Source organism: Stegostoma tigrinum, chromosome 3 (assembly GCF_030684315.1).
Source record: "Stegostoma tigrinum isolate sSteTig4 chromosome 3, sSteTig4.hap1, whole genome shotgun sequence".
Classification (NCBI taxonomy): domain Eukaryota; kingdom Metazoa; phylum Chordata; class Chondrichthyes; order Orectolobiformes; family Stegostomatidae; genus Stegostoma; species Stegostoma tigrinum.
The window spans coordinates 115,905,092-115,932,884 of NC_081356.1; the positions used below are offsets into that span (position 1 = coordinate 115,905,092).

Sequence of the window (27,793 nt, forward strand, 5' to 3'; positions counted from 1 at the left end):
CTAATGAGAACAACTTTTCTTTGTCTATCTTACCTAAACCTTCCAAAATTTTAAATACTTCTTGAAATGCTTTCTTGACTGACATTAGTCAAGGAGGATATTCCCAGTATCTCCAAACTGGCCTTGTACCGAATGGCAATCATACACAGAACCATTCTATTAAATCTCCTTCTCTCAACATTGCAGCACTGACAGCAAGAAAACTGTTAAGAAGGTACTTAGATACAAACATAATGATTCAGTCAAGCAAATGAAGAGCAAACTTCAGAACACAACTAAGCTTTTCATACTGTTATGCTCACACTTCATTTTGACTATACAAGGTGATCAGAAGCTTTTACAACAATTAATAAGTCCTAAAAAGGCAGGAGGACACACACTAAAATCTAAAATCAACAGGGGAACTGATGCCAACATGTTACCACTTCACATCCTGAAAGGCACATAGCTAAGAGGTGACAGTCCATGTGCAGTCTACAAGAGACGATCTCACAGTATGTAACAGATCACCAATTCCATGAATTGGCAGATTCACACAGACCTGCTAATTGGCAAGTGCATCTTGACTTCCCACAATCCTTTGCCTAGTAGATACTAATAGTCTAGCAGTGGCAAGTCTACCAGTGTGCATAATTTTCAATGTAGTCACAATTCATGAGATTCAAATAGCGTGGGTTTCCTCTGGGTGTCCGGTTTCCTCCCACAGTCCAAAGCTGTGCAGGCTAGGTGGATTGGCCATGCTAAGTTGTCTGTAGTGTTCAGGGGTGTGTGGGTTATAAGGGGATGGGTCTGGGTGGGATGCTTCAAGGGGCGGTGTGGACTTGTTGGGCCGAAGGGCCTGTTTCCACACTGTAGGGAATCTAATCTAAAAAATCTATCACTGTGTCAAAAGAGTACAAACAACATGCAAGTGAATCCAATGGTCTTCAAGGAGATCGCTTTGAAATAATATGTGGAAACAGCATCAGAGTTAACATTCTGAGTCCAGTATATCTCGTCTTAGGAACTATTTTGAAGAAGAGTCATCCCAGACTTGAAACATCAACTCAGTTTCCCCTCCATAGACGCTGCCAGACCTGCTGAGGTTCACCAACATTCTCTGTGTTTGCTTAACATAAAATAATCATTAATTTGCTGCGACACTGCAAAAGAACCGAAGCCTGCTCAGTTAGATATGCAGAAAACCAATCAGGCACCATGAGTGTGAGGAAGAACACTCTGACAGTGATTATTGTGTGCCACTATTGAGTGTCAGCAGCAAGAGAACCAAATTGTCAAGTATGTACAACAGAAAACATGTATCTCACCCAATGGATAGATAATCAAGATAAGTTGTCAAAACAAGCATTACATTGAAGTTGAAGTTATGTTTTACCTGTTTGTAATGTTATTGAATTGACAACACATGCCTCGATACAACTATGCATATCTATTTAGGTTAGGCTTTTATCTTTGGAGAAAGGGGCTATTGTGTTATGTTTCACAGCCAGTGTGTCAGTATTCCTTTGAGAACATGTGCATGAGACCATCAATGCATTATAGCACAGGACGCAAGGGTATGAAGGTCTCTAAGTTAGCTTGGATCACTTGAAGCATGATGCACTATGGGAAACATGATTAATTGTTACAATATAACAGTTTACGATTAGCTCAGACACTTATGTGCCTAAGGAATATAGTGTTGTCCATAATAGTTAGTTGCTATGAATGTCTTTTAGATTGTTCAATACTAAGATAGCCACATCTAGTTTCTCATGTCTGGGAGCTTTTTGCTGCTTTTGGTAAAACATCTTCATGGAGGCAGACTCACAACAATCGAACAGATTGAAGGGAATGGATATGCAAATAATGACACTCAAATAAGCAAGTGAATATAGGTGCCACTATTTCCCATCAAACTTGCTGTATGCAAACTGGATGCTGTGTTTACCTAAATTATAATTGATTGGCTCCAGTGCACTTCAGGATGTGAAAGTATGCTACAAATGCATGTTTTTCCTTCCTTTATTAAATGGCTACCAGTCAGTGCCCCTCATGACCTGGGAATGTCACACTAGTTGATGTTTACCTGCTTAGTTGTTATGCATGGCCTCCCTTTTGGTTGGAGAAACTAAAATCTCTATTTCCTTGCCTGGCTCCATGATGCAAACAGTGGCAGACGTATTCAATTCACTGGTGCGTCAGTCATTGCTGCTAATCTGTGGGGAGTTTGAACCAGCTGGTTACAACTGCACCGAAACAAATGTAACAAAAAACAAATAATGATAATGGCTTGAAACAATATTCTCCAGAGGGATCAGCGTACGAAATTCCCTCATTAAAAAAAATAGAAAAATATAACTCCCTTCACATCATTAATTCCGTCTTCTCCATATTATATTTAAAGTGGCAGAAAACAGTCTGTACTTAGGTAGTATGTTAGGCAATGATATACTTCTGAAGTGCAGTCACACAGAGAAAATTGGTTCTGAACGTGCATCTCACAAGATCCCCCATAAATCATGGAGGCAATTGAAAGAGGAATGGTGGCCAGGCTTCTGAAAGAATTCAAAAACAGAAGGTACTGGAAAGGATCAGCAGGCCTGGCAGCATGTGGACAGAAATCAGAGTTAACGTTTCGGATCCAGTGACTCTTTTTCAAAATGTGCTGAGATCTTCCAGCAATTTCTGTATTTGTTTCTGGATTCAGTTCTTTTGGTTTCTTTTCACTGAATGAACTCCCTCTTCTATGGGATAATGCCACAGTATTTAATGTCTCTTGGGCAGACAGATTAGGCTGGAGTCCACATCCGATTTGAAATCTATCACCTCTAAGAACGCAACACTCCCTCAGCACTGCTAGATTATGCGATAAAGTCTGTGGCAAGACTTGAAACCCAAACCTGAAATAATCAGCATTTTGACTCCAGCATCGCTGTCTGATGTGGGCTACAGTAGGTGTTCAATTCTGTAGCTCAAAAAAAAAAGCTGGTTTAAGCATTGCAGCTCAAAATAGATACATTTGTGTTGTAGGATCTAGAATCCAATGGAAGTGGAAGGTGGTCATTAACAAGTGTGAAGACTACCTGAGCAGGACTTTATATTGAATATACCATATCACAGTTTTGCCTAAGAACTACAGCTTAAACCATTCTGACTAACCATCAGATGTAATATTACATGCTTGTTTCATACTTCAGCGTGTGGAAATACATACACCTTTATTGTACAAAGACAGGGCAGGATATTTTCAACATTGAGTTCTTTCCATTACAATATTTTCCCATGGTAGGAATTGTAGTGAAAGTGCACTGTACAGTACATAAACAATATATATTTAGTTATATTATAAACAACCTGAGAGTCTCCTCTTTCATCGGGGACTTGAAGGATATAATCCTGACAAAAGGTCAAAGCCTTGAATTGTGACACATTTATTTCTCTCCCCACTAACACTGCTTGACCCAGATCAGTTATAGCCCTCTCAGCTCCGAGGCAGACATTCGGCCTCCACTCCAGAGACTGGCAAGGCTATAAGACTTGGGAGCAGAATCAGGCCATTCAGTCTATCAAATTTGCTCCACCATTCAATCATGGCTTATATGTTTCTTAAACCCACTCTCCAGCCGTCTCTCCGTGACCCTCGAACTCCTTCAACCAACAGCCTATCTATCTCTATCTTAAATACACTCATTGATTTGGTGTCCACAGCATTCTGTGGCAACATATTCCACAGACTCACCACCGTGTGGCTGAAGAAATTCCCTCTCATTTCATCCTGAAGGGTTGTCACTTCACTCTGAGGCTGTCTCTCCCACAAGTAGAAACATCTTCACAACCTCCACTCTGTCCAGGCCTCTCAGTATCCTATAAATTTCAATCAAATCCACCGTAATTCTTCTAAACTCTGTCAAGAACAGACCCAGAGTCCTCAAACTCTCCTCATACAACAAGCCCCTCATCCTCAGGATCATTGTGTAAATCTCCTCTGGACCAACGTGAACACCAGCACATCCCTCCTTAGATATAGGGCCCAAAACTGCTCACAATATTACAAAATGTGCTCTCATTAGAACCTTATTCAGCCTCAGAAGTACATCTCTGCTCTTGTATTCTAACTCTGTTGAAATGAATACTAACATTATATTTGACTTCCTAACACACCAACAGAACCTGCATGTTAATCCCTAACTAGGACTCCCATCTCCCTTTGTGATTCAAATTTCTGAAGCTTTCTCTACTTAGAAAATAGTCTACTCTATTCTTCCTACCAAAGTACATAACCTCACACTTTCACATATTCTAGTCCATCTGCCACTTCTTTGTCTACTCTCTTAGCCTGTCGAAGTCTTTCTGCAGTTTCACTGCTTCCTCAACATGACCCGCCCCTCCATCTATGTTTGCATCACCTGTAAAAATTGCAACATTGCAGTCGGTTCCTTCATCCAGATTGTTAATGTATAACATGAATAGTTGTAGTACAAACACTGATTTCTGCAGCTTCCATCCTCTCCCTGCCTACTGCCAACCAGCAAATCTTCTATCCATGCCCGTACCTTGCTCCTCACACCATGGGGCCTTACCTTGTTTAGCAGGTTCCTGTGCAGCACCTCATCAAAAAGCTTCTTGAAATACAAGTAGATCACGTTTACTTGCTTTCCTTCGTCTAACTTGCTCATTATCTCCTGAAAGAATTCCAACAGTTTTGTCAGGAATGACCTCTCCTTGACAAACTGCTGATGCTGCCTTATTTCACACTGCAACTTGTTCTGGAAGCTTCCTCCCCCCTTTAACTTTTTCCTTAAATTTCCATGCAACTGATCCTTCAGGGGTGGTGCCTATCACATTCATCATTATTTTTTTAATTTGTGACTTCTTAAAATAAGTTCATCTGCAAATAAGCAATGAGCACGTTAGCTTGGCTCAGTGGTAGCACTGGCATCTCTGAATCAGAAAGCATTGGATTCCACTCCTGTATGTTACATGACTAATATTTTTGAATATTGGTGAGGATGTTATTTGGATGACGTATTAAAATGTTGCTTTTTCCACTTAGGTAGATCCAAGGTGGCATTTCTGTAGGTGAAGGGAATTAACCCGGTGAACTGAACAGCACTGATCATTTTACTAATGCTAAGAAACCAGATTACGTGGTCATTTAGTCTGCAGTTTATACTTAATCTTGTTAACACGCTAATGAACAAAGGTATGGTGGGACACTCAGCTCTGTGAAATAAGCGTCCTGTTTCATGTATAAACCTTAAGATATATCTCATGCCTTAGACACCTTCATAACCAAGTCATCAATCTGAGGAACTCCCATTGCTATGGTGTATCCACAGAACTACCGCCATTTGTGGAATCTTGCTGTGTGCATTGTTAATTGCTGCATTTGCCTACACAACCACAGCGACCACACGTCAATGTGATTCCAATAGCTGCATGCAGTTTTGCACATTGAGAGTACATAAAAGAAGTGATATAAATGCAAATTTCTCTCTTTTATCCTTCCTTTTTTAATTAAGGGTCATTTCAAGCTCGAACGAAGAGACACAGATTGAAACCACATTCGTATCAAATGCATCAACAAACTGAGATAATATTCATTTGTTAAGATTTAACAAAGGCCTGTATCTGTAAAATTAGCTATACCTGCCAGGAAAAATAGACAAAGCACTTCTCAAGAATATAACAGCACTTTAGTTGCAAATTTTCTAACCTGAGATTTCAACCCCAAACCATTTGAAAACATAGGAGGCAAGTCATCCTGCACAATTAACACTCAAAATTATTGCAAGCATAATTTTAACAACTGCTATTGCTAGTAGCACTAACTATCAGTGTTTGTTATACAATTATATACAGGTACAATACAATTTATAATATACTGTATTGTGAGACAAAATGCCATTAAGGGTCCCTGCCACTGTCTTCCACATTGTGAGTTCTCAGAGTTCTGAACTGCATTTGGGGTAAGCAGGCACTTAGCACACAGATGGAACGATGAAACTTTAAGCGAGTCATTTTAAACTAATGGAATAAATCTACAACGAACACAGAGGCCAAGTCCATAGGTAAGCAATTAATTTGATCAACCTATAATGTAAGTCAGGTCAAGTGATTAGTGTAAAAATATAAAAAGAAAGCCCGTTTGACAATACATGAACTTAATTAATATTATTTGCAATGTATAATTTATCACAGAATTGTAATTAGAGTTTAATTAATGAGATCAATGCAGGTAAAGTTAAAATTAAATCAAGTGTTATAGAAATCGAGAGGGTTCATATTTTTCATGAAATTAGCATGAGTTGTGTAGATAATGAGTAAAACATTGAAGCTAACCTCCCTATAAAATAATACCAACATAAGGAAAACAGCTGTTAGGTTCACAGGCTCAAGGGCCTAAATGACCTTCTCCTGTTCCTATGTGAGTAGTTGGTGAATGATCATCCATTCAGTAGAAGTATGGCAAGGCAACTCAGTTCTGTGAACCACAGGGAATTTCAGGATGTATTTCATGTCATTGACAACAATACATCGAGGAAGTATTATTGGCTGGGAGTGGTCAAGTTCCGGGTTTTGCAGCTTGAACACCATCGACTGTTACTGTGGTGCACGTCTGAGGCTGAATGTGACATGGATGGTGAATTTTTGTAGGTGGACTACATACAGTTAATTCGAACAACAAACTGGCAAGTGGGAGGTTGGACTGTTTTGTTGCAGGGAATGCACCAGTTGGATCGCAAGAACGCAACGCAAAGTGGAACTACGTCGTGCTGACTCACTGACTGTATAAGTAACATAACTTTTGGGAGAAACCGAATTTGACGCTTGAATGAGACATTGAATGAGATGTCATTGAGTTAAAGAAAACTGCCCAGCAACTGCTTCTGGATTGGTTTGAAGTGACAGTTTGTCACAGAACTGGGTGGGTGAGTACAATTGGATTCAGACCTCCAAAAGCCTGTAAATAAGTCAGATTGCTCTCTTTGTCCCTATGATAGGAACAAAACAACATTAAAAGACTTTGAAAAGAATAAATATGTAACTCTAACAAGAGACTGAGGTCCAACTGATCAGCTACCAAATTAAATATTGTCACAGTTGACAACAGTGTGTCATCACACAAAATAAAGAACTCTGAGAAAGTCCCCTCAGAGTTCCTTGTGGTTTTTAGGCACAGACTATTTCTTTTGCCTATTCTTTTTAATCCACGATCTTCCTGAAAAATTGCTTGCCATTTCATCTTGCCCATCCCATTTGTGAATGAATGTGTACGAGCTTGGATTTAATGAGAGTAGATTTTAAAAGCCTGCGCACTGGCAATTAGTAATAACGTTTGTCACACGTTAGAGGGTCGGTCTATAACAATGAGTAACCTTTTTTGTGGTCTAGTTCAGTGACGAAACCTGTGTATCTTAGATAGTGGTCACAGATAGTCAATAACCATCCCAGGGGTTAAATTGGTTATATTCCATATTTGTGACAACTCCTGGGCTAATGGGGCTTGATTTCCAATGGACTTTCTCCATCAGGATCATGACAACATAGATGGATTGAATGACTGCCAGGCAGACTGAGTACCCTTGGCAGTGATGATTCCTGTAGGGACTGCAGCAAAAGCCAAATTCAGAATGCTCAACTGTACAGAAGGGGAGGTGACAAATTCGGAAAATAATATGGATTGGGAATTTGATAGTTACGGTTAATTAATTATTTATTCCTGATGCCACGTTTTAATGAGGACAGAATTAGCACAGCACAGATGAATGCATGGTAAGACATGCTGCACAAGAGAAAGTTTTAGATTCCTGCTCATCTTGGAGGAGTTGAAACATGCACAGGCTACACAGGTCTACTTCAACAGAGCTAGGGCCAATGTTCTCAAGGGATGATTTGCTATTGCCACTCCTCCATATCCCTTCATTTACTGACAGACCAGAGATCATCTATAAAAACCTAAAGAACTGAGGCTGCTATAAATTAGTAACAAAGACAGAAGTTGCTGGAATAGTTCAGCATATCTGTGAAGAAGAAGAATCAGAGTTAACGTTTCAGGATCAGTGACTTGTAGTTCTGATCTGAGGAAGAGTACCGGATGCAAAACGCCAATTCTGATTCTTTCTTCACAGATGCTGCCAGACCTGCTGAGTTTTTCCATTGATCATCTATCTCTACCTTAAATGCAGAAAACAATGCAACACCAAATCCCTTCAGAGGAAAGAGAACATCAAAGCTTTGCAACCTTTTGAGTGAAGAAATTTCCCCCCATTTCACTTGGAAATGATCATCCCCTTACCAGAGACTGTGCCCCGTGTTGTGGAGCAAATGGAAACAATCTCTCAGCATCTACCCCGCCAAGCCCCTCTTCAAGTCTTGTGAGCTTCAACAAGATTGCCTCACTTTCTTCTAAGCTCAAGAGAATATAAATGCAATTTACTTGTTCTCTCAACATAGTACACCCTTCACATTCACAGTATTGGAGGTGGTGAGCACAGCTATGGCTGCCAGGTTTTGGGCCAATCAGCAAAAGTGCTAGTGGGTGTGTCTTCCGGATGGGGTGTTGTTGAGTGATCTTAAAGGGGATGGGGAGGTGGGGGTGATGTGTTTACTATGGTGTCATGAGCAGAGTTGGGGGTGAGAGGGTGATGGGGCTGGTGGGAACAGTGAACGAGGAGTGTTGACAGTGCTGAAGGTTAAGGCAGGGGAGGGTATGGAGGGCTTGACAGGGCAGGGGTGGGAGAAGATTTTTTTTGAGCTGATTCAGCAAACCAGAATTAAAAGAAAATAGTTAAAAATGTTACTTGGTACTCCGTCACTATAAATGTCTCAGAGGTCTGATAAACAGCACTTAACTTACTCCATCAGAACCATTAGAAATTGGGAAAGGAGGAGGCTGTTCGGCCTCATGAGCTTGCTCCACCATTCAGTAGCATCATGGCTGATCCGACACTCCTCAAAGTCACTTTCTGACCCTTTACCCCATACCCTCAATTCCCTTACTGATCAAGAATCTATCTCATCCTTAAATATACACATGGACTCTGCCTACACAACTCACTTCCAAAAACTCACAACCCTCTGAGAGATGTAATTCCTCCTCATCTCAGTCTTAAATTGGTGGCTCTTTATTCTGAGGCAATGCCTTGTGGTCCCAGACCCTCCCATAAAAGGGAGACATTCTCCATGCATCTACACCGTCCAGCCCCTTAAAAATCTTGCATATCTCAATGCGATCACCTTTCATTCTTTTAAACTCCAGTGAGGAGAGCCCAAACTTGTTTGGCCTTTGAAATAAATAACTGCTCACCAATGTTTGTGGTAGAGCTTGCTTGCTGCTTTTCCAAATGGCAAAATAATTGCATTTCCAAAGCATGCCTGAAAGTGTTTTAGAAAGGCATTATATGAATCTAACTGTGTTTTTATGTCAATGACGTTGTTCTGGGTTACAGTTGAATGGGCACCTGTACGAGTGAAAAAGGGACATTCGATGTAATTAAGCTGCAACCAGACATTGATGAAGTCCTGACTGATAGCAAGGAAACAAAGAGAAGGACAGATTTCTCTTTTTTCACCTTTGCATACTTGGTGTTATGGAAAATTGCACATCCGCAGCTCATAATTTAACTTTAATTTTAACGGTTGGAAAGTGACAGGCTGGGACAGTACAATTCCCCAACAGACGACTACAACAAGGTAGAAAAGCTGTCTTGTCATGTTTACATTCACAAAGTGCAATGCACCTACCCAGGTCAGTATTACTTTTTAAGCCTGAAATTAAAATCTCGTAAAATAATACACTTTGTTTCATCAGTTAGGATGCAAGGACACTTCAATCGTGCAACAATACTGCAACAACAAACAGTTGGTTGGAATTAATAGGGAAAAAGTGTGTTTAATAACTAACTTTTTGACGTTTCACAAACAGGGATCCCTCCAAAAACATTCATTTGGTATTTAGGAAATGTTTGGCATCTCCATTCATCAAAGAGTTTGAATGAAACAAAAGCATACAGCAATTCTGTATTGTTGACTGAGTCTTGGGGCCAATCAAAATGCACACTTCAACAGTAAGACCAAATCGGTCTGCCATAAATTAGCTTCTGACTTGATTCCAACTTGCACTGAGCGAGTGATTGTGAAAAACTAGGCAGGCTTTTGACATGCTGTTATCTCAATCGGGCTACTTGACTCGACATGTCATGGCTCCATCTCTGTGACAGGCTGCACTTAAACACAGACCTTCTGGTCCAGTAGTGGAGTCCTATCACTGCGCTAGAAGATCCTCCTGCCAGATATTTCCCTGAAGTGATTCGTCAAAATTATCTGACAGAATGGCTCATCGACAACAATATTCAAACTAACGCCAATATGTGCATTTGCTAATGGCGAGTAGTGCCTTCCCTAATAGATCCTTCCTGCACACCTGGTTATCATTTTTCTCCTGTCCTGCTCTCACAAAGACATTAACCACTGCACAACTTCTGTTAGAATGTGCCTCTGTAATGAAAAATTGGGAAGAGACGCAGTGGTTTTTGTTGAGGCTTATTCTGATTAGCTCTGTAACACAGGACTCTGTGTTCTGTGGCTAGTTCCCATGGATGACCACTGACTTAACCATCAATTACTGCTGGAGTTTCACCAACTTGGGGAAAGGCCACATTTTGGTTTGTCTGAAACCTGTTTGGCTTCCAGTGCAAAGAGCTGTTGAGGCCAAGGGCCGGATGGAATGGCACAGAACTATGCTCTGGTTAAATACACTTTTTACCCTATCAGCGATGACTTTCCAAGGTCCAGGACAATGTGCTGAAGCCTGAGGCACCAGTTAGAAAGGCTCATCAGGGAAAGCCATCCTGGGATTGGACATCAATGGGCGAAAACCTATGTTAAACACTTCGGGGTGAATGCGCCAAAAAATGACAAGTGTCATGAATCACCTCATTTACTGGATTAGAAGCATAGAATCCCTACATTGTGGAAACAGGCCCTTTGGCCAAACAAGTCCACACCGACCCACTCCTCTATAACCCACCTAAGCTCCACATCCTTGAACACTACACTGGAGAAAGCTGATCTACATTTCACTTTATGTTGTGTCAAATTTGAAGTTTTCTTTATACTTTCATGAAACTTGGGCATCCCCAATTGTCGTCAAACTGTTGTGGCTTTGGAACCATGAGTGGGTTTAACTGGGCAAAGATGAAACATTTCCTCAAGATAACCACTTCGCCTCAATTTCCCTGTAAAATATTATGTTTGCATACTTGTACAAATGTTATGAACAATGCATACTTTTGGGAAAAGAAATGTCTTCTTCAGCCAGAATATCCCGGTGAGGGCAAATAGTTAAGATGTTGATAGAATATGAGACAAGATAGAAAACAATGGTAAACTGAGCACACAGGAGAGCTGAGAGGTCACAGTGCAGTGAGGTGCTGAATGTGAAATTAAAGCTGAGAATTTTGATGTTTCTAATTTACATTAACGAGTTGGATACCAAAAGTAAATGTTGTTTCTCTGATTTCCTGAGAGCAAGAACACGAGTTGAGACAAAGGATGTAGCAACAGCATCTGGGTTTGGATCATTTATGTGACTGGTCAAGTGGCAAATTAAATTTCACGTTGCAAACCGTACAGCATTGCACAAAGGTCACAAAATGTGGAAATTAAGTGTACAGTAATCAGCACTGAATTAGCACAGGGAAATTATAAAGGAAATAATCGAGAGACACGTCACTTTCAATCTCTCAACGGTGTGATTAAATATGCTAATAGCATTCTGCAATATATCATCAAAGCAGAACAGTACAAACACCAAGATAATAAAATGTGAGGCTGGATGAACACAGCAGGCCAAGCAGCATCTCAGGAGCACAAAAGCTGACGTTTCGGGCCTAGACCCTTCATCAGAGAGGGGGATGGGGGGAGGGAACTGGAATAAATAGGGAGAGAGGGGGAGGCGGACCGAAGATGGAGAGTAAAGAAGATAGGTGGAGAGGGTGTAGGTGGGGAGGTAGGGAGGGGATAGGTCAGTCCAGGGAAGACGGACAGGTCAAGGAGGTGGGATGAGGTTAGTAGGTAGCTGGGGGTGCGGCTTGGGGTGGGAGGAAGGGATGGGTGAGAGGAAGAACCGGTTAGGGAGGCAGAGACAGGTTGGACTGGTTTTGGGATGCAGTGGGTGGGGGGGAAGAGCTGGGCTGGTTGTGTGGTGCAGTGGGGGGAGGGGATGAACTGGGCTGGTTTAGGGATGCAGTGGGGGAAGGGGAGATTTTGAAACTGGTGAAGTCCACATTGATACCATATGGCTGCAGGGTTCCCAGGCGGAATATGAGTTGCTGTTCCTGCAACCTTCGGGTGGCATCATTGTGGCAGTGCAGGAGGCCCATGATGGACATGTCATCAAGAGAATGGGAGGGGGAGTGGAAATGGTTTGCGACTGGGAGGTGCAGTTGTTTGTTGCGAATGCGACTGGGAGGTGCAGTTGTTACCCCAGCTACCTACTAACCTCATCCCACCTCCTTGACCTGTCCGTCTTCCCTGGACTGACCTATCCCCTCCCTACCTCCCTACCTCCCCACCTACACCCTCTCCACCTATCTTCTTTACTCTCCATCTTCGGTCCGCCTCCCCCTCTCTCCCTATTTATTCCAGTTCCCTCCCCCCATCCCCCTCTCTGATGAAGGGTCTAGGCCCGAAACGTCAGCTTTTGTGCTCCTGAGATGCTGCTTGGCCTGCTGTGTTCATCCAGCCTCACATTTTATTATCTTGGAATCTCCAGCATCTGCAGTTCCCATTATCTCTGATACTATTTTAACCCCACAGTACAAACACCAATTGGTCATGCTAAAATTTCACAGTGACCTGCATGGCAAGATCATGGTGCGGTGTCCAGTTCTCAGCACATGCAACAAACAAACTGACATGAATGGAGAAGGAATTAAATACGACTGTGTCTCAAAGAGGTGAGCTGTGGGTCAAAATTGTAGATACTTTAGATCTATTGTTTTAGAAAGAAGATGATTTAAGGGTTAATAGGATCTTGTTGAGGTACTTATGAAATATTAAACTACTTGCAGATGCATGAGGGCAATTCAAAATATTATTTCAAAAGTCAGAAAGTTAAACCAGGGTACTTTGTGGAGAGTATAAAATATTCAATGGTGTAGACAGGCAAGGTAAATTCAGAACATTACTTCAAAAGTATGCGAGAAAAAACATTCAAAGATCATGAATTCAAATTATTTGACGAGGAATTTGAAAACATACATTAGCTAAAACTTCTGAAGGCAAATATTTTTCTCCAGCCCGTTTCTCCCCACCCCTCACTCCAGTGTCTGTCTTACATTCCCTGAACTTATCAGAACTTCCAGCTTCAATTCTTGTCAATAAAATATCCAAAAGCAATGACAGGAGGCCAGTAAGCCCTGAAGCTACACCAGAGGTCATACTGCAGAAAAAAAAGGTTGCTTTAAGCCCTCCATATACTTGCTGCCTGTCCCTCTTGAGAATCTTTGAGCTGGGATGAGATAGGGGCAAGGCCTAAGGCCCACTGTTCCCCTACTGGTTAGCTTGCCACTCACTGAGAGAGGGAACTGAAATGTTCCAACACATGAAAAATGAGCAGGAATAGGCCATTCAGCCCCCTGAGACCGCGCAACCATTCATTAAGATCATGGCTGGTCTGATTGTAACCTCAAATCTGCATTCTCACCTACCCCGCCACCACACCAAATAACCTTTCACCCCCTTGCCCAGCAGGATTCTATCTACATCTGCCTTAAAAATATTCACTGACTCTTTTCCTAATACCCCACCACAACCCGCCCGCCCCCCCTCCCCCTCACAAACCTCGATTTCAGAAAGAAAGTTCCAAACAGCCTTTCAGTGCATCACCAGTGAAAAAAATGAGGAATTATGCCAATGTCCAATTCCATTATGGCACAGTGCAACATTAAACAGTTCGTGTCCATTGTTTCTGATACGAACTCTTCAGGTCAGCCTAATTGGCTAATATACAGCACACAATGGCTGATGATTTTCTAAGAGCAATTTCTGTCCCTTGTGCTGGTCTATAATGGGAGATTCCACCCACCATGAACAACAGGAGGTTTTCTCTTTTTAGCTCCTGACTATTTCTCAATATTAGAATTCCAGCAAGGATCTAGCTCTCAAAAAGACATTCTTGTTATACTGCAAAGATGTCAGGCTTGGTTCAAGGGTGACACTGTCATTTCATGATCACTGGTCGCGTGTTCAAGTCTCACTCCAGTAGCTCGAGCACGTAATCTAGGATACTGAGAGGGTGCTGCACTGTACAAATTAGCCCTAGGTCCTGCCTGCTCAAAAAACACCTCAAAAACCACATTGCCTCTGTTTAGTGCAACACAGGCAAGACCTCCTGATGGCCTGGCCAACATGTTCAGTCAGAGGCATTCTTGATTGTTGCATTTCTTTATATTGAATGGTGAATATATTCCAAATGTATTTAATTAATTGTAAAAATGCTTTGAAAGGGGCCTGAAGGATGATGTATAAATGCCAGTCATTTCTTACTTTCTTTCCGGGTGATTTGCTTGATCATCGCTGATTTCTAATGCCAACCCTACATGCTAGTTTTTGTAACTCTGTACATGAGAAAATGTCCAGCTTGCAAACATTTAATCTCCAAACACAATATTTCACAAAATTACACATGCCAAAAAAAAAGCAGGTTAAACAGGAAGTGCAGGGTTACCGCGAAAATATGTTCTGAACCCACAACAGCACCAGTCAATAATTGCATTTCCTTCAATCTCAGATTTCTCAAAGCGATTTCATATTTCCATCTGATTACTGATGGTGAACCCCCGCCAAGTCGCCTTGGCGACAGATGTAGTCAGCTAAAAGCCCAATTGATGGAAACAAAAAGGCACAAAGTTAAATCAACGGCAACAAGGCCTGCACAATCCATGTGTTATCCACTGTCAAGTGAGTTAGAAATATCGTCAAAACATTGAATCCTCCCCTGCTAGTGCACAAAAATCTGCCAAGTATAAAACTTGTCACATGTTGTGTGTATTTTTCTTTCCAAAAGGAACGAACCAGAATTGTACCAGGCTCTCAGTTCTGTGGTTAAGATAATAATAGTCATGCACTAATATATGTAATCACTGCATTCCCAGAAGAGAACTAGATTGCAAAGAAAGAGAAAACAGCCAAGAGTGACCTGACTGGGGTTTTTATTGCGTGCTCCATTCAGATCGAATACATCCTATAGTGTTGCATCAAAGAATGATTCAATGGTTTATTTCCTCAACAGCAAGCCAATAGCTGTGTAAGAAGATCTCGATTTTGGAAGCATCTTGTTTAAACTGCAACAGCTGGCAAATGCCAACAGGCTCCGACTGAGCTTTCCCCGCGTGCGTTCTCATCACTGCCCACTGAAGATAATGTTGCTGGAATTTCTTGGCTCTGCTGGAGAATTCCCACCTTCTGCCTGTACCTGGCAATGGCAATCCTCAGTTAAATCGCAAAGCCAAGGTGGGGGAGCAGGGGTGGGTCGGGGGGTGACGGGGCGACTTGTCTGTAACTCAGATCTGAATGTGCTTTCACAAAATGGGGTTAGTACTTGACACAGCCCTTATCGGGTCATGACAACAGGCTGGAGGTCAGTCGTGCACTCGGATAGTGAGAAGAGGCTTGCCGTGCAATAAAGCTTTGTGTTAGGAATAAATGCAGAGAAGAGCAGTTCAGTAAGAGGCTGGGAGGTTAACTGTCACCTAGACTGGTGCTCCCAAGCCTCTTCCAGCTGAAAGTATTGCTCAGATGTAAGAAGATGCCAAGAGACAGGAGGAGCTGATAGATGCAGGCAATTTCCTTACCATTACTGGCCACACACACTGTGCCTGAACTGGCTAGATATGAATTTGCATTGTATTCCTCATCATCTGTGTCAGATTCATGAGCCGGCTGTGTGTTGCTGTTGCCAAGCAACCGTCTTTGGTTGCCATTGGCATTGGGCGATGAAACTGGGGAACCAGACTGCACAATGGCTGATGGACTGGACGAGGAAGAGGAGGATGGCATGGGAGGACCTGAGGAGAGATAAAATGAGGGTTTTGATATGCCATGGTCAACGACAAAGCATCATTTACCACTATCAAACACAAAAGATGCACAAGTGAGATACTTAAAAACCAAAATAAATAGCAATGGATTCAAACTCTGCCAGATGAAGAAACAAATTTGTTGCTGTCCTCTGGTGTTATGTTGAACAAAATAAAAGTTTTAACAAGATAGAACCTTTCTACATGCTAATGCTTTCTCTAAAATGTCTTTAAATTCTGAAGAACAAGGAGCTAAACCACCATGTATATGCTTCAATAAGCTGGCTTCAATTATGGTGCAATAATGGTTTCTAATGAGCACAGAAAAATGTATTTTCTACTCGCTTCTATGGACAAGGTCAAGCTCAGGCGTTTGATTTTGAAAGCGCTTTTGTTTTACTGTGCTTTTTCCTCCTTGTTCTGGGGAAGAATTTCTGCGAGCTGTTCCACCTGACTCTTCCTCATCAGTCTGTCATATTTGAGACCCACGAGCTGCATGTTTTTGATACTAAATGTAAGGGCTTCATTGCCGCACAGTGCAAGCGCAAGAGGGCTAAGCCCAGACAATCAGTTGGCTGTCACTAGCCCTCACAGTCCAACTGCAGGCTCGCAGCCCTGCATTCCTGGCGCTATTAGTTCCTCTGGATGCAGGAGACAGTGGGTGCACCTTGGGTGGGAAATGGCATTCTGATGCTGAATTATCGAAGAACGAACCATCAGTGCATAATTTCTGAGGTCAGCACTTGGAAGTGTCACTGAGGCTACTGCTGGGCAGTTTTGCACTGCTCGCATCCTTGTGTCAGGGCTAAGTAATGAAATCAATAGCACATTAACAACCAACAATTATCTTCTCTGTCAAAACTAGTTCAGTGGTTATACTTCTGGAGGCTGCTTGGATGTGACATGTACATTTAAAAGTGAGCTGTTATTGGTAAATCTTTTAAATATTTGCCCTTCCGTCCCCAGCTTGCACACACACAGTGTCACAACCAGACAGCTGCTCCCACCACGCTTGCCTGCAGACAGCCCTCTCTGTGACCCATGTCTGAACACTTCCCTCTCCTACCTATGGATGACAACTGCAGAAAGTTTTCATGCTTGAGAGCTGCATCAAAGCTAAAATAACACAAACTGCTTGGTATGAATGCAGAAGGCCAGCTTTAGCAAAACAAAAGCATGATGACAGGTTTCATTTAGAGCCAAGCAAAAGGGGATCTTATCCCTTGAGAAACTAGCAGTCAGTACAGATGAGCTCTAAATCTGAGCATGTCACTCCCCTTTAACTGTTTAGTTTAGTATTTTTGCACCAAGAGCAAAACATTCTGAGCTTTGTCAAAAACATTCAAATAGAGATTATATCGACGTAGAAACAGAATTGCGTATTTCAACCTAAAACCACACAACTTACACAGCCGTAAGATAAAAAGGTTCAGTCACATCCCCCTCCCTCCCAGCTTTACATGGGAAGTGAAAACGTAAGTACCTTGGCTTTGTACCATCTTTACAGCCTTTTAATCAGTGTCATGTCCTCAAAGAACAGTGGACCAAAGGGATTATCATTTTAATTCGTGGAAACTGTGCAAAGTAAAAGGTTTTCTGTCTACTTAGTGAAGTAATAATGCAGAGTTTGATTTGTGGCTAACTATTGCATCACCTTAGTGATTGTATTAACCATGTACATAACATGTGGAAGTAGCTAAAACCAACACCAACTTCTGATGGATCTCAAGTTTTCTCTGATTACCTGCGGGGTAGTGATTCCAACCACCATTCTGATAGCTTAGCCAGGTGATTTTTTCTTAAAATGAGAATGCAACAGACAAGAGGCTTTGACTTCAACTCGGGATAAAGCTCAGACATGAGTCAGTGTTCAGTCATTTTCATTCCAAAATATTGGCTCCTGTTTGAAGTTTATGGGAATGATGTCGATGCTGGTGAATGACAGAGAGTATCATGTCAGGTGATCGGTGCTTTCAGTGACCATGGAAACACAGTCTCGGTGGTGACACAATTCAACAAGGGCATTTAACTGGTCCACAGCTGGATACTGAGGGCAGAGGAGGCCCTGGAGTGCTTCCTGTCAGGAGGAGGAACACCCCTGCTGTTCCTGGGCCACAAGAAACCGAACTGAAATGATCAAAATGAACACTGACTTTGGTTACTTCTGGCCTGTTGCTGCTCGTGACTATCTTCCACAGGCAGAGCTGATGCCCATTTCACAATCAAAATTAAGTGGGGGCGGGGAGCTGACAATTCTGAAACCCCTGCGTTCACATTCCTAAAGCAACACAGCAGTGACAATGGTAAATAAGGCAGGTTGCACCAGGAACCTGCTTGCTTCCACTGGGCAGGCAGATTTAAAATTCGGATTTTCAGCGTTGGTGTGCAATTCAACAGAAGGCATCGTAGCGAATGCAGTTCCGGTCTGTGACAAGAGTGCTTCACAATGCAAGTCAGGGCATATTAACTCAGACAGGGACATCCAGCAATCACACAGACCAACTCAACATTAACCTCCCAGGGCTGTGGCAAACTGGAACTGTCCACTCCCCTCATGAGCCGAGCTATTCCAGGCCACATCAGCATAGGCTGAGGGTTATAACTGCTTCTTCAGAGATCTAACCCTTTCAGAAAAGGGGGTGTTAAAACAAGATCCAGCTGATGTGACCATCAGTCTTGGTAATGATGTGCAGTATCCTGAGAATTTACATACCTTCTCCTCAAAATTACTTCTTGGCTGGGGGCGAAGCTGGTATGGCTGCGTTTATTGCCCATCCCCAGGTGCCAGCCCCCACGCCTCCCCCACCCCAGTAGCTGTTGCAATTTTTTTTAAACTCGCATCCCGTAGCGTGTTACATTAAGAGGTAGTGAACATTTTGTTTGCAGAACAGATGGCTGCGGTAACAAATCATTTGCCATAATCATCTGCCATTCTCATTTTTAGAAAGTACTTCCTTTGCAGAAAGTGATTTTTGTTTAGCACTTCATATTATGGCACAGTTATTGTCCCTGACAGCAGTTTTTTAACAGAAATATATTCAGCTGCAGAATTTACTGCTGTTTTATCACATAACCCAGGCTGTCATTTCTCCTCCACAATTAGCACACAGGATTACAACAGTTGATCCAGGATCACTCTTACATCCTTTGTTTTAGTAAGTAATATCTCAAGGTCTAATAATTACATCTTCCCATATGGAATTCAACAGACAAAAGAGGCCAGAGATAAAATGCTATTCTCTTTTAATTAATTCACATTTTATTAAATACTTAAATACGTTTTTGTTCCAACTGCAGTACACTAAAATTGATTGACGAGGAGAAAAAACAGCACAACAGTGGCAGTCTGCCTCAAAAATAAAGCAATTTGTCAAGCATTAGTTTGCGGTAATGAATGCACTTTAGGCCATATAGGAAAACCAAGAGCCTCATCTCGTCACGATGAATACTTCATGAGTCTACTTCAATCTAACAATATTTTGACACATATAATGCTAAGGTGGCTCTGCACAAATGTCTCAGTCTGAGCTTGCGAGTGTTCGCCTGTAATTCTCAACCTCTGTGTGATGGGCCTGTCAACAAAACCTGCAGTGCACTTTAATAGAAGGAGCGAGGGAGCACTTTTAAAACAAGGGAGTGAGCAAAAATCTGAAGAAGAGGGTGCCTGTCAAACTAGAGAGAAAATGTAGGTACCAGGGGAGAGACTGCATGTGTTAAAGCAGGGAAAGAGGGACAGAGAGAGAGACAGAGAGAGAGTGTGAGGAGTATGTGTACAAGGCAGAGTTCCTGGAAAATGAAACACTGCGCATGAAGTAAGGAGTGAGTGTGTGTGTCGGAGTGAGCGAGTGTGCATAAAGGAGGGAGCAAATGTGTGCAAAAGTAGATAGAGAGAACATGGACAAAAGAGAGAATGCAGAAGGAGAGAGAGAGAGAATGTACAGTAAGAGAGAGGGAGTGTGCACTCAAAAGGAAAGAGAGAGGGGAAACGTGAGCAAGGGAAAGAAAGAGTGAAAAGGTAGGCGTGTGTGTGAAAGAAGAGACTGAGCATCTGTAAATGAAGACAGCGCATGGGAAAGGAGGGAGAATGTGTGCAAAAGTAGAGACAGAGTCTGCAGAAGGAAAAAGCGTTTTAAAAGGCTGTACGGTGTGTAAAAAGATGGAGAAAATATGTTTGGAAGCTGTGTGTGTAAAAGAGCAAGACAGTGTTTCAAAAAAAATAGGAGTGTTTATGTAAAAGGACAGAAAAGCTGCGTTGACGATGTGACAGATTACAATGATAGAGAAAACCCTGAGAGTCGAAATTCCCAATTTAAACCAGGTTCTGACACATCAATATTTTCTCATCCAATTAAATTTTTCAGCGACGTCACCAACCCTATTTAATATCTTACCACAATGGACAATTTGAAAATCCACTGGAATGGTACAGTTGAAAGCCAGATCAATACTTCTGGCACAATCACTTCCAAGCTATGACCAATGTGACTCAAAACCAATGATCCTTCACCCTCATCCAAAATACTCTCAATTCTTGTGTGCAGGGACATAACTCACAACTGAATTGTAACGCTGGGTGTTTTTATTTCCGATACGAATGAAGACTCTGTATGAAGATCTCAAAGGCCGGCTCACTACTTTATTAGAACATATAATTGTAAATTGTCTTTGTCTCAGTGTTGCATTCTTTCATATGGTTAACTCCTTTCAACACACCAGGTAAGGCAATGGCCAGAAAGGAGGAGGGATGCCTGGTGAGGAGTTTTACAGACTGGTACGGATTTGCAGAAACCTTTCATCCTAGGTACTGGGGAGCTTGCTTCTTATTGGAGAGCAAACTTTGCAGTACAAGCTATTCCCCAGTAGTTTAACCAGATAAACATCTTCATTTTATTTATAGTCTGAAATGGGATGCACTGTACGATGTGTAGTGAGCACATCATGCCGCGCTCAATGACCGATAAACATCAATGTCTCAAGACTGTTCTGCTGCAGACTTATTGCCAGCAGCAAGCTTTACTGTTGATGGTCAAGAAGCCATGACAGGTGATCATTCACAAAACAGCTAACAGGATTATACAGAATGTGCTGCATAACAACAGGCCATTTGGTCCATTTCGTCGGTCCTGATGTCTACATTCCAGAAAGGTTTCCCTCCATTGTGACTGCTTCATCTCCACCCTTTCATCTTTCTATTCCCTTTTCACTGATTTCCCTGTCTAATTTGCTTCTGGAATGATCTAAAGGAAAGGAAACACTGTCTGTTAATTTCTTGCTCTTTTCCACTGATGGTCATCCAGCAATGTGTCACAGACTGACAGCATATGTGGGGTACCCCAGCAAAACCAGTTAGATATACTTCAACAATGCCTGTAATAGCGAGCTCCACCTTTGAACATTCTTTGAGCAAATAAATTGCATTTCCTTTCCCTTTGGATTTATTACCAATTACTTTACAGCCATAGAGCACAGAAATAGGCTCTTCGTGTCCAACCAGTCCATGCTGACCGTAATCTCAAACTGAACAAGTCCCACCTGTTTGCACATGGCCCATATTCCTCCAAACCCTTCCTACTCATTTAACCGTTGTTAACTGTACCTGCATCCACCAATTCCTCAGGAAGTTCATTCCACACCCAAACCACACTCTATGTTAAAAATCTGCCTCTCATATCTTTTTTTAAAATCTCTCTACTCAACTTAAAAATATGACTCCTCGTCTTGAAATCCCCCATCCAAGGGAAACTCAGCTATCACTAACTCTATTTATACCCCTCATGATCTTATAATCATCTACAACGTCACCTCTCAAACTCCCACGTTCCAGTGAAAAAAGTCCCTACCTGACCAGCCTTTGTTCAAACCTCCCATAGCCAGCAACATTCTGGTAATCTCTTCTGAACCCTCTCAAGCTTAATAATATCGTTCTTATAACAAGGCGACCAGAACTGGACATAGTTCTCGAAACAGACTCAACCACGTCCAACACAATCTCAACATGACATCTCAACACATATAATTAAAGGACTGAGCAATGAAGGAAAACATGCTAAATGCCTTTTTAACCAACCTGTCTATATGTGACTCATGGCCTGAGACTTAGAGGTACAAACAATTGCAATGAAAATGAACTTAGAGTCAACTTGCGCACTTAAAATGACCCATTTATCCATCCTTTCTGCTTCCTGTTAGCTAATCAATCATTGCAATATGTTATGCCATATACCATGAGGTCTTGTCATATTTAGTAGTATTTGATGGGGCGCCCTATCAAGTGCCTTCTGGAAATCTAAGTACATCACATTACAGGTTCCCATTTGTTCACCTTGCTTATTATTTCCTCAAAAACTCTACTTAATTAGTTAAACACAATTTCCCATTCACAAAACCATGTCCACTCTGCCTGATCATGATTGCTTATTTTTCCAAAAATATCCTGCTATAACTTCCCGAATAATGGATTTCAGCAATTTACTTGTGAAAGATGACAAGCCAGTTGGCCTATAGTTTCCTAAATTTTTGCATACTTGAATAAAGGCATGACGTTCGCTATTTCTGAATCCGCTGGGAATTGCCCTGAAGACCCGAGCATTTGGGGATTTGCCATAATTTGGGGGAAACAGCTCAGTGTGGATGGAATGTGGTGGGGGTGTTTAAGAGGTGGCATGGTATGGCATGGGAGGTGGTGTTGGTGAGGCAGTGTGAGAGGTAGAGGGCCTAACTGTTTTCTTATAACTGGCACAATGCACACACAGGACTGAGGCGGCCCTTTTAAACAACCCACCTTTGTACTTGGCCTCTGAACCCTTTCTAGAGTTGGATGGGTCAATTACAGGTCACACCTCCACAATGGACAGGAGGAATATGATTCTTGGGGGCCAGTTTTTCTGTAGAGGCAAATGTTTTTTTCCCCAACTCCTGCGACCCACCACCAACATGAAAATCCAGCCCCTCAGACTCAGATATAACCATATGACAAAACCACCAAACAATCTTTCAGGGATTTAGAACTGAGCTGACGGAGAATCTTTTCAGCCAGTGGGTGGTTAACCTATGGGACTCATTGTCACATCAGGCTGTGCAGATCAAATCATTGAGCGTATTTAAGATAGAGGTCTACAGGTTCCTGAATAGTAAAGGGATCAAGGGTTATAGAGAGAAGGCAGGAGAATGGGGTTGAGAAACATGTCAGCCATGATTGAATGCCAGAACGGACCTGATGGGCTTAATGGCCTGACTTTGCTCCTGCACCTAATGCTCTTATGATCTATTAGATTTAGATCCCAAATATACTGCAATCATCTTAAACTAAGTGCCACAGAAACAAAATAAAACTAGTTGAAGAATGTGGACAAAGGGGGGCACGGTGGCTCAGTGGTTAGCACTGCAGCCTCACAGCACCACGGGCCCAGGTTTGATTCCAACCTCAGGTGACTATCTGTGCGGAGTCTGTATGTTCTCTGCATGGGGGTGCTCTGGTTTCCTCCCACAGTGCAAAGATACGCAGGCTAGGTGGATTGGCCATGCTTAATTGCCCGTAGTGTTCAGGGGTGTGTGGGTTATAGAGGGATGGGTCTGGGTGTGATGCTCCAAGGGGCAGTGTGGACTTGTTGGGCCGAAGGGCCTGTTACCACACTGTAGGGAATTTAATCTAATTACATTTTTCTCTCTGCTGTCTAGATGGCAATGGTTTTAAAAATATATTTTCCACATCCATGAAGTAAGGATTTATTTCGGAGACTCACTGGACATACTGGTTTCACATGTGTCCCTATCTTGTGCTCACTTAACTAGTCACTGAAATAATCAGCCATTCCACATTGCAACTTTTAAAATATTTGCCGAATCTCTTCACAAAACCATCCTTAAAGTGATTGCTTACAACAGACCATAAATAGCTGGTGGTTTCATTTCTTTTACAAGACAGTTGCTTCTGTGAACTGCATCTTTATTGGTGAGAAAATGGAAAGCTAATCAAATGGACAAAGCACAGGAAAGCAATGTCCAAACTGGTGTGGGAACATGCAGATTAACGTGTCTGGAACAAGATAATAAATGTCTCGATTTTGTGGCTCTTTACAAAACAGATACAGACAGAGAGAGAGGGAAGACTGGGAGATACAGATATACACAGAGAGAGAGAGAGGGTGAGAGGTAGTTACAACAGAGAGAGAGGGTGAGAGGTACAGACATACAGGGAGAGAGGGAGAGAGAGAGAGTGAAATACAGACATACATAGAGAGAATAAAAGAGTCGCCTGCTCCCAAACATAGGAAAAATTCCATTCCAAATTAGGATCTTTTCTCTTAGGATCTGAAGCCTTCAAGATCCCCAAATTTTTAAATCAGTCAAAGGGAGCAGGACTGATTGGATTATTACTGTCGTAAACTTAGAAGGAAAACAGGTTGAGAATTATTCTCATGTACAAATGATTCTGTTTAAATTTTGCTGCATTCCAATCACCATGACACGAATGAACAGGAGTTGTGCCTCTCCTAACTTGGCACGGTGAACACGGGCAGAAATTATTTGAACGATTACTGCAATGAACCCACTTGCGAGGCTAGAGGCCTCTACAGTATTGAGGTGATATGATGTGCCTGCTGAGTAGTCGAGGTTGGGACCCACTCTGGGCAGATCTGTGCACAAGTTCCCACATGCTACCTTTGCAATGCCACCTTCATCCAACATTCCCACTGTCAGAGTGCCCAAGTTATACTTGAAACAGCAGTAACACAGAACACTGCCAGGAGGAACCTCACACACCAAATGAAGAAAAGCAGCACGCAGAGAGGCCTGTCTGTAGGAGCTATGAAGGCTGAGTTGCAAAAGGCTGACTGGCACGGGAGTAACAATGAAAATTAAACAAGCAAAGTCAGAAGTTTGCACAGTGTGGAAATCGGCAGTGTAGCATTTTGCTGACACTAGAATGACAGGAAATTTCTGGCATCAATAAAGCAGATCTACACGGTTGGCACAGAAACCCATCCATGGGAGGACAGCGGGGACAACTGGGAAAACGTCTCAGTGAAAACTCACCGGACTGACAGTCCATCACCTTGTCACCGGTAAAATCCGTGGAGAAGATGACAAAGAAAGTTTACTTCACTGTTGCATGGAGTTTGCTGCTCATCTATTCCTGTAATTTCTCCGGGGAGCTGCTTACTGAGGAGTGTTCAGATTTCAATGCTTGATGCCTGATGGTAAGTACCACACGGAACTCCCTCGTTGTGTATACCTCAATCAACCTGAAGACGACGGCTCTGATCAAACTCATTCCTACACAAACATCACAGCCTTGCCAGGTCATCATTTCATCAAGAATGACGGCAAGGCCAAAGGTGAAGAACAGACAGATAACAGCATTGTGGGCAGCTGGAAGAGATCATTCTCTGGAAAAATCATTCAGCTATTCGAAAAGCTTTAAATATTGCCCCTTTGGCAAGCTGGAAAACCTCTCCGAATTGTACTCACTTGATAAATGAGCATCGCCAGAGCTTTTATTTTTGCCATTTTGAGTGTCTTCAATTAAGTTGCTTCCTAAAAAAGAGCGAACTGGAGCCTTTCTGCACTGCTGAGCACAAGGCTTGTCATAATTCATTAATAACAGTGCTTCATTCAGGCATCCATCAAACAAGCAAGCTCCAACAGAAATGCTGAGTGAACAGCAATCTCTCATGAGACACTGGGAGAGCTCTGCTGCGACTTGCCAGTGTTTGTGAAGCTGACTATCACTGGATGGACAATGTGAATGGCCTCTGAACACCTGCCTGAAACAGTGCTAGGTGTCATGCTGGTGGACACAGGAGCAGATAACAGATGATCGACACTACGTTTTGTCTGTGACAGCAAAAAAGTGGCGTAGCTGATTTTTTTGCTTCAAATGTACGTGATTACAGTGACAATCTACATCCTATTAACCCATGAGATAACAAGGTGTAAAGCTGGATGAACACAGCAGGCCAAGCAGCATCAAAGCAGCAGGAAGGCTGATGTTTCGGGCCTAGACCCTTCTTTAGAAGCATCATTTTCTGAAGAAGGGTCTAGGCCTGAAACGTCAGCCTTCCTGCTCCTCTGATGCTGCTTGGCCTGCTGTGTTCATCCAGCTCTACACCTTGTTATCTCAGATTCTCCAGCATTTGCAGTTCCTACTATCTCTCCTATTAACACTTTCCCTGACTTCCTCAGGCAGAGACCAACATTGACAAGAAAGAAAAGCATACTGATATTGAAGATAATTTTCAGCAAGATACTGGAGACAAGAAGCAACAAATGACATTGATTCTGAGATTCTTACAAATCTTTACACTTATTTGGCTAGAGATTTAGGCTTTACAGTCAGATTGAATAAGCAGTGATACAGGCTTAGAGATGTGTAAACAGAGTTTTATTTTCCCATAAAACCATAAGAAATAGGAATAGGGCCATGTCATTTGGTTCCTTGAGCCTGCTTTGCCATTCAGTAGGATCATGCTGGATCCAACATTCCAACATCCACTTTCCTGCTTTACCCTGTAACCCTTGATTCCCCTATTGATCAAGAATCCGTCTATCTCCTAAATATATACAAAGACTCTGCCCCTCTCTCTGGCAAAGAATTTCAATGACTCACAACCCCCTGAGAGAAGAAATTCCTCCTCATCTTAGTCTTAAATTGTGCCCTTTACTCTGAGACTATATCCTGTAGTCCCATACTCTTTCATCAGGGCAACGGTCCACGCATTGTTTATCCTGCCAAGCCCCTTTAGAATCCAATATGTTTCAATGAGATCACCTTTCATTTCTCTAAACTCCAGTCTGTGGAGTCCCAAACATGCTTAACCTATGCTCATACATAATCCACCCATATCAGGGATCATCCTTGTGAACCTTCTCTGAACTGTCTCCAATGAAATAAAATCTTTTCTTAAATAAGTAGATCAACATTACTCACCGTGCTTTAGATGTGGTCTCATCAGCATCTCGTATAATTGCTGGAAGACTTCCCCATTCTTATATTCCAATCTCCTTGAAGGAAGGGCCAACATACCATTCACCTTTCTGATCACCTACACTGCCTGTGTGCTACCTTTCTGTGTTTCATGCACAAGCCCCTCCAAGTTCTTTCATTTTGCAGTTGCAGCTTTCTGCAGTTTCTCCCCTTCTGTTCTTTTCTCACTTCCAAAATGAAGAACTTTGCATTTTCTCACATTGAACTCCATTTGCCCACTGACTTAACCTTTTGATATCTCCCTGGTATCCCTCTTACAACCTGCCTTTCTATCTATTTTTGTGTCATCTGCAAATTTGGTTCCTACCTCTTAACTCATTGACGTATATAGTAACCAGTTGTGGCCCCAGCACTGATCCCTGTGGAATCTCACTGGTCATGGGTCACCAACCTGAAAAAGAGCCCCCTTCTCCCCACTTGCTGTGCCCTGCCCATGAGTCAGTTCTCTCTCCATACCAATGAATTACCTCCAACACTGTGGGCTCTTACCTTATGACTTCACCTTTTATGAGGCACCTTGTTGAAACCCTTTTGGGAATCCAAATACAACATACCTACTTGTTGCCCTCTATCCACTCTAATTGTGATTTCCATGAAAATCTCTACTGAATTAGTCAGACACCATTTCCCTTTCATGAAGCCATGCTGGCTCTGTTTGATTAGATTATGATTTCCCAAGGGTCCCGGCAATTACTTCCTTAATAACTGATTCCAATACTTTCCAACAAAGAGATGTTTA

General features: G+C 42.2%; 1 protein-coding gene across 7 annotated transcripts in view; it reads right to left on the reverse strand.

Annotated features, from left to right (window-relative positions):
* Positions 1-27,793, reverse strand: part of tenm3 (teneurin transmembrane protein 3) — a 3,293,451-nt gene that overhangs the window by 283,645 nt on the left and 2,982,013 nt on the right. For 6 of the 7 annotated variants that reach the window (XM_059644858.1, XM_048526868.2, XM_048526869.2 and 3 more), the window contains one exon: positions 15,843-16,055. The exons of the other annotated variant lie outside the window; for it this stretch is intronic. In XM_059644858.1, coding sequence (XP_059500841.1) covers positions 15,843-16,055 — 213 coding nt within the window. The remainder of the gene's footprint in view (positions 1-15,842; positions 16,056-27,793) is intronic. 7 annotated transcript variants of the gene reach the window in all.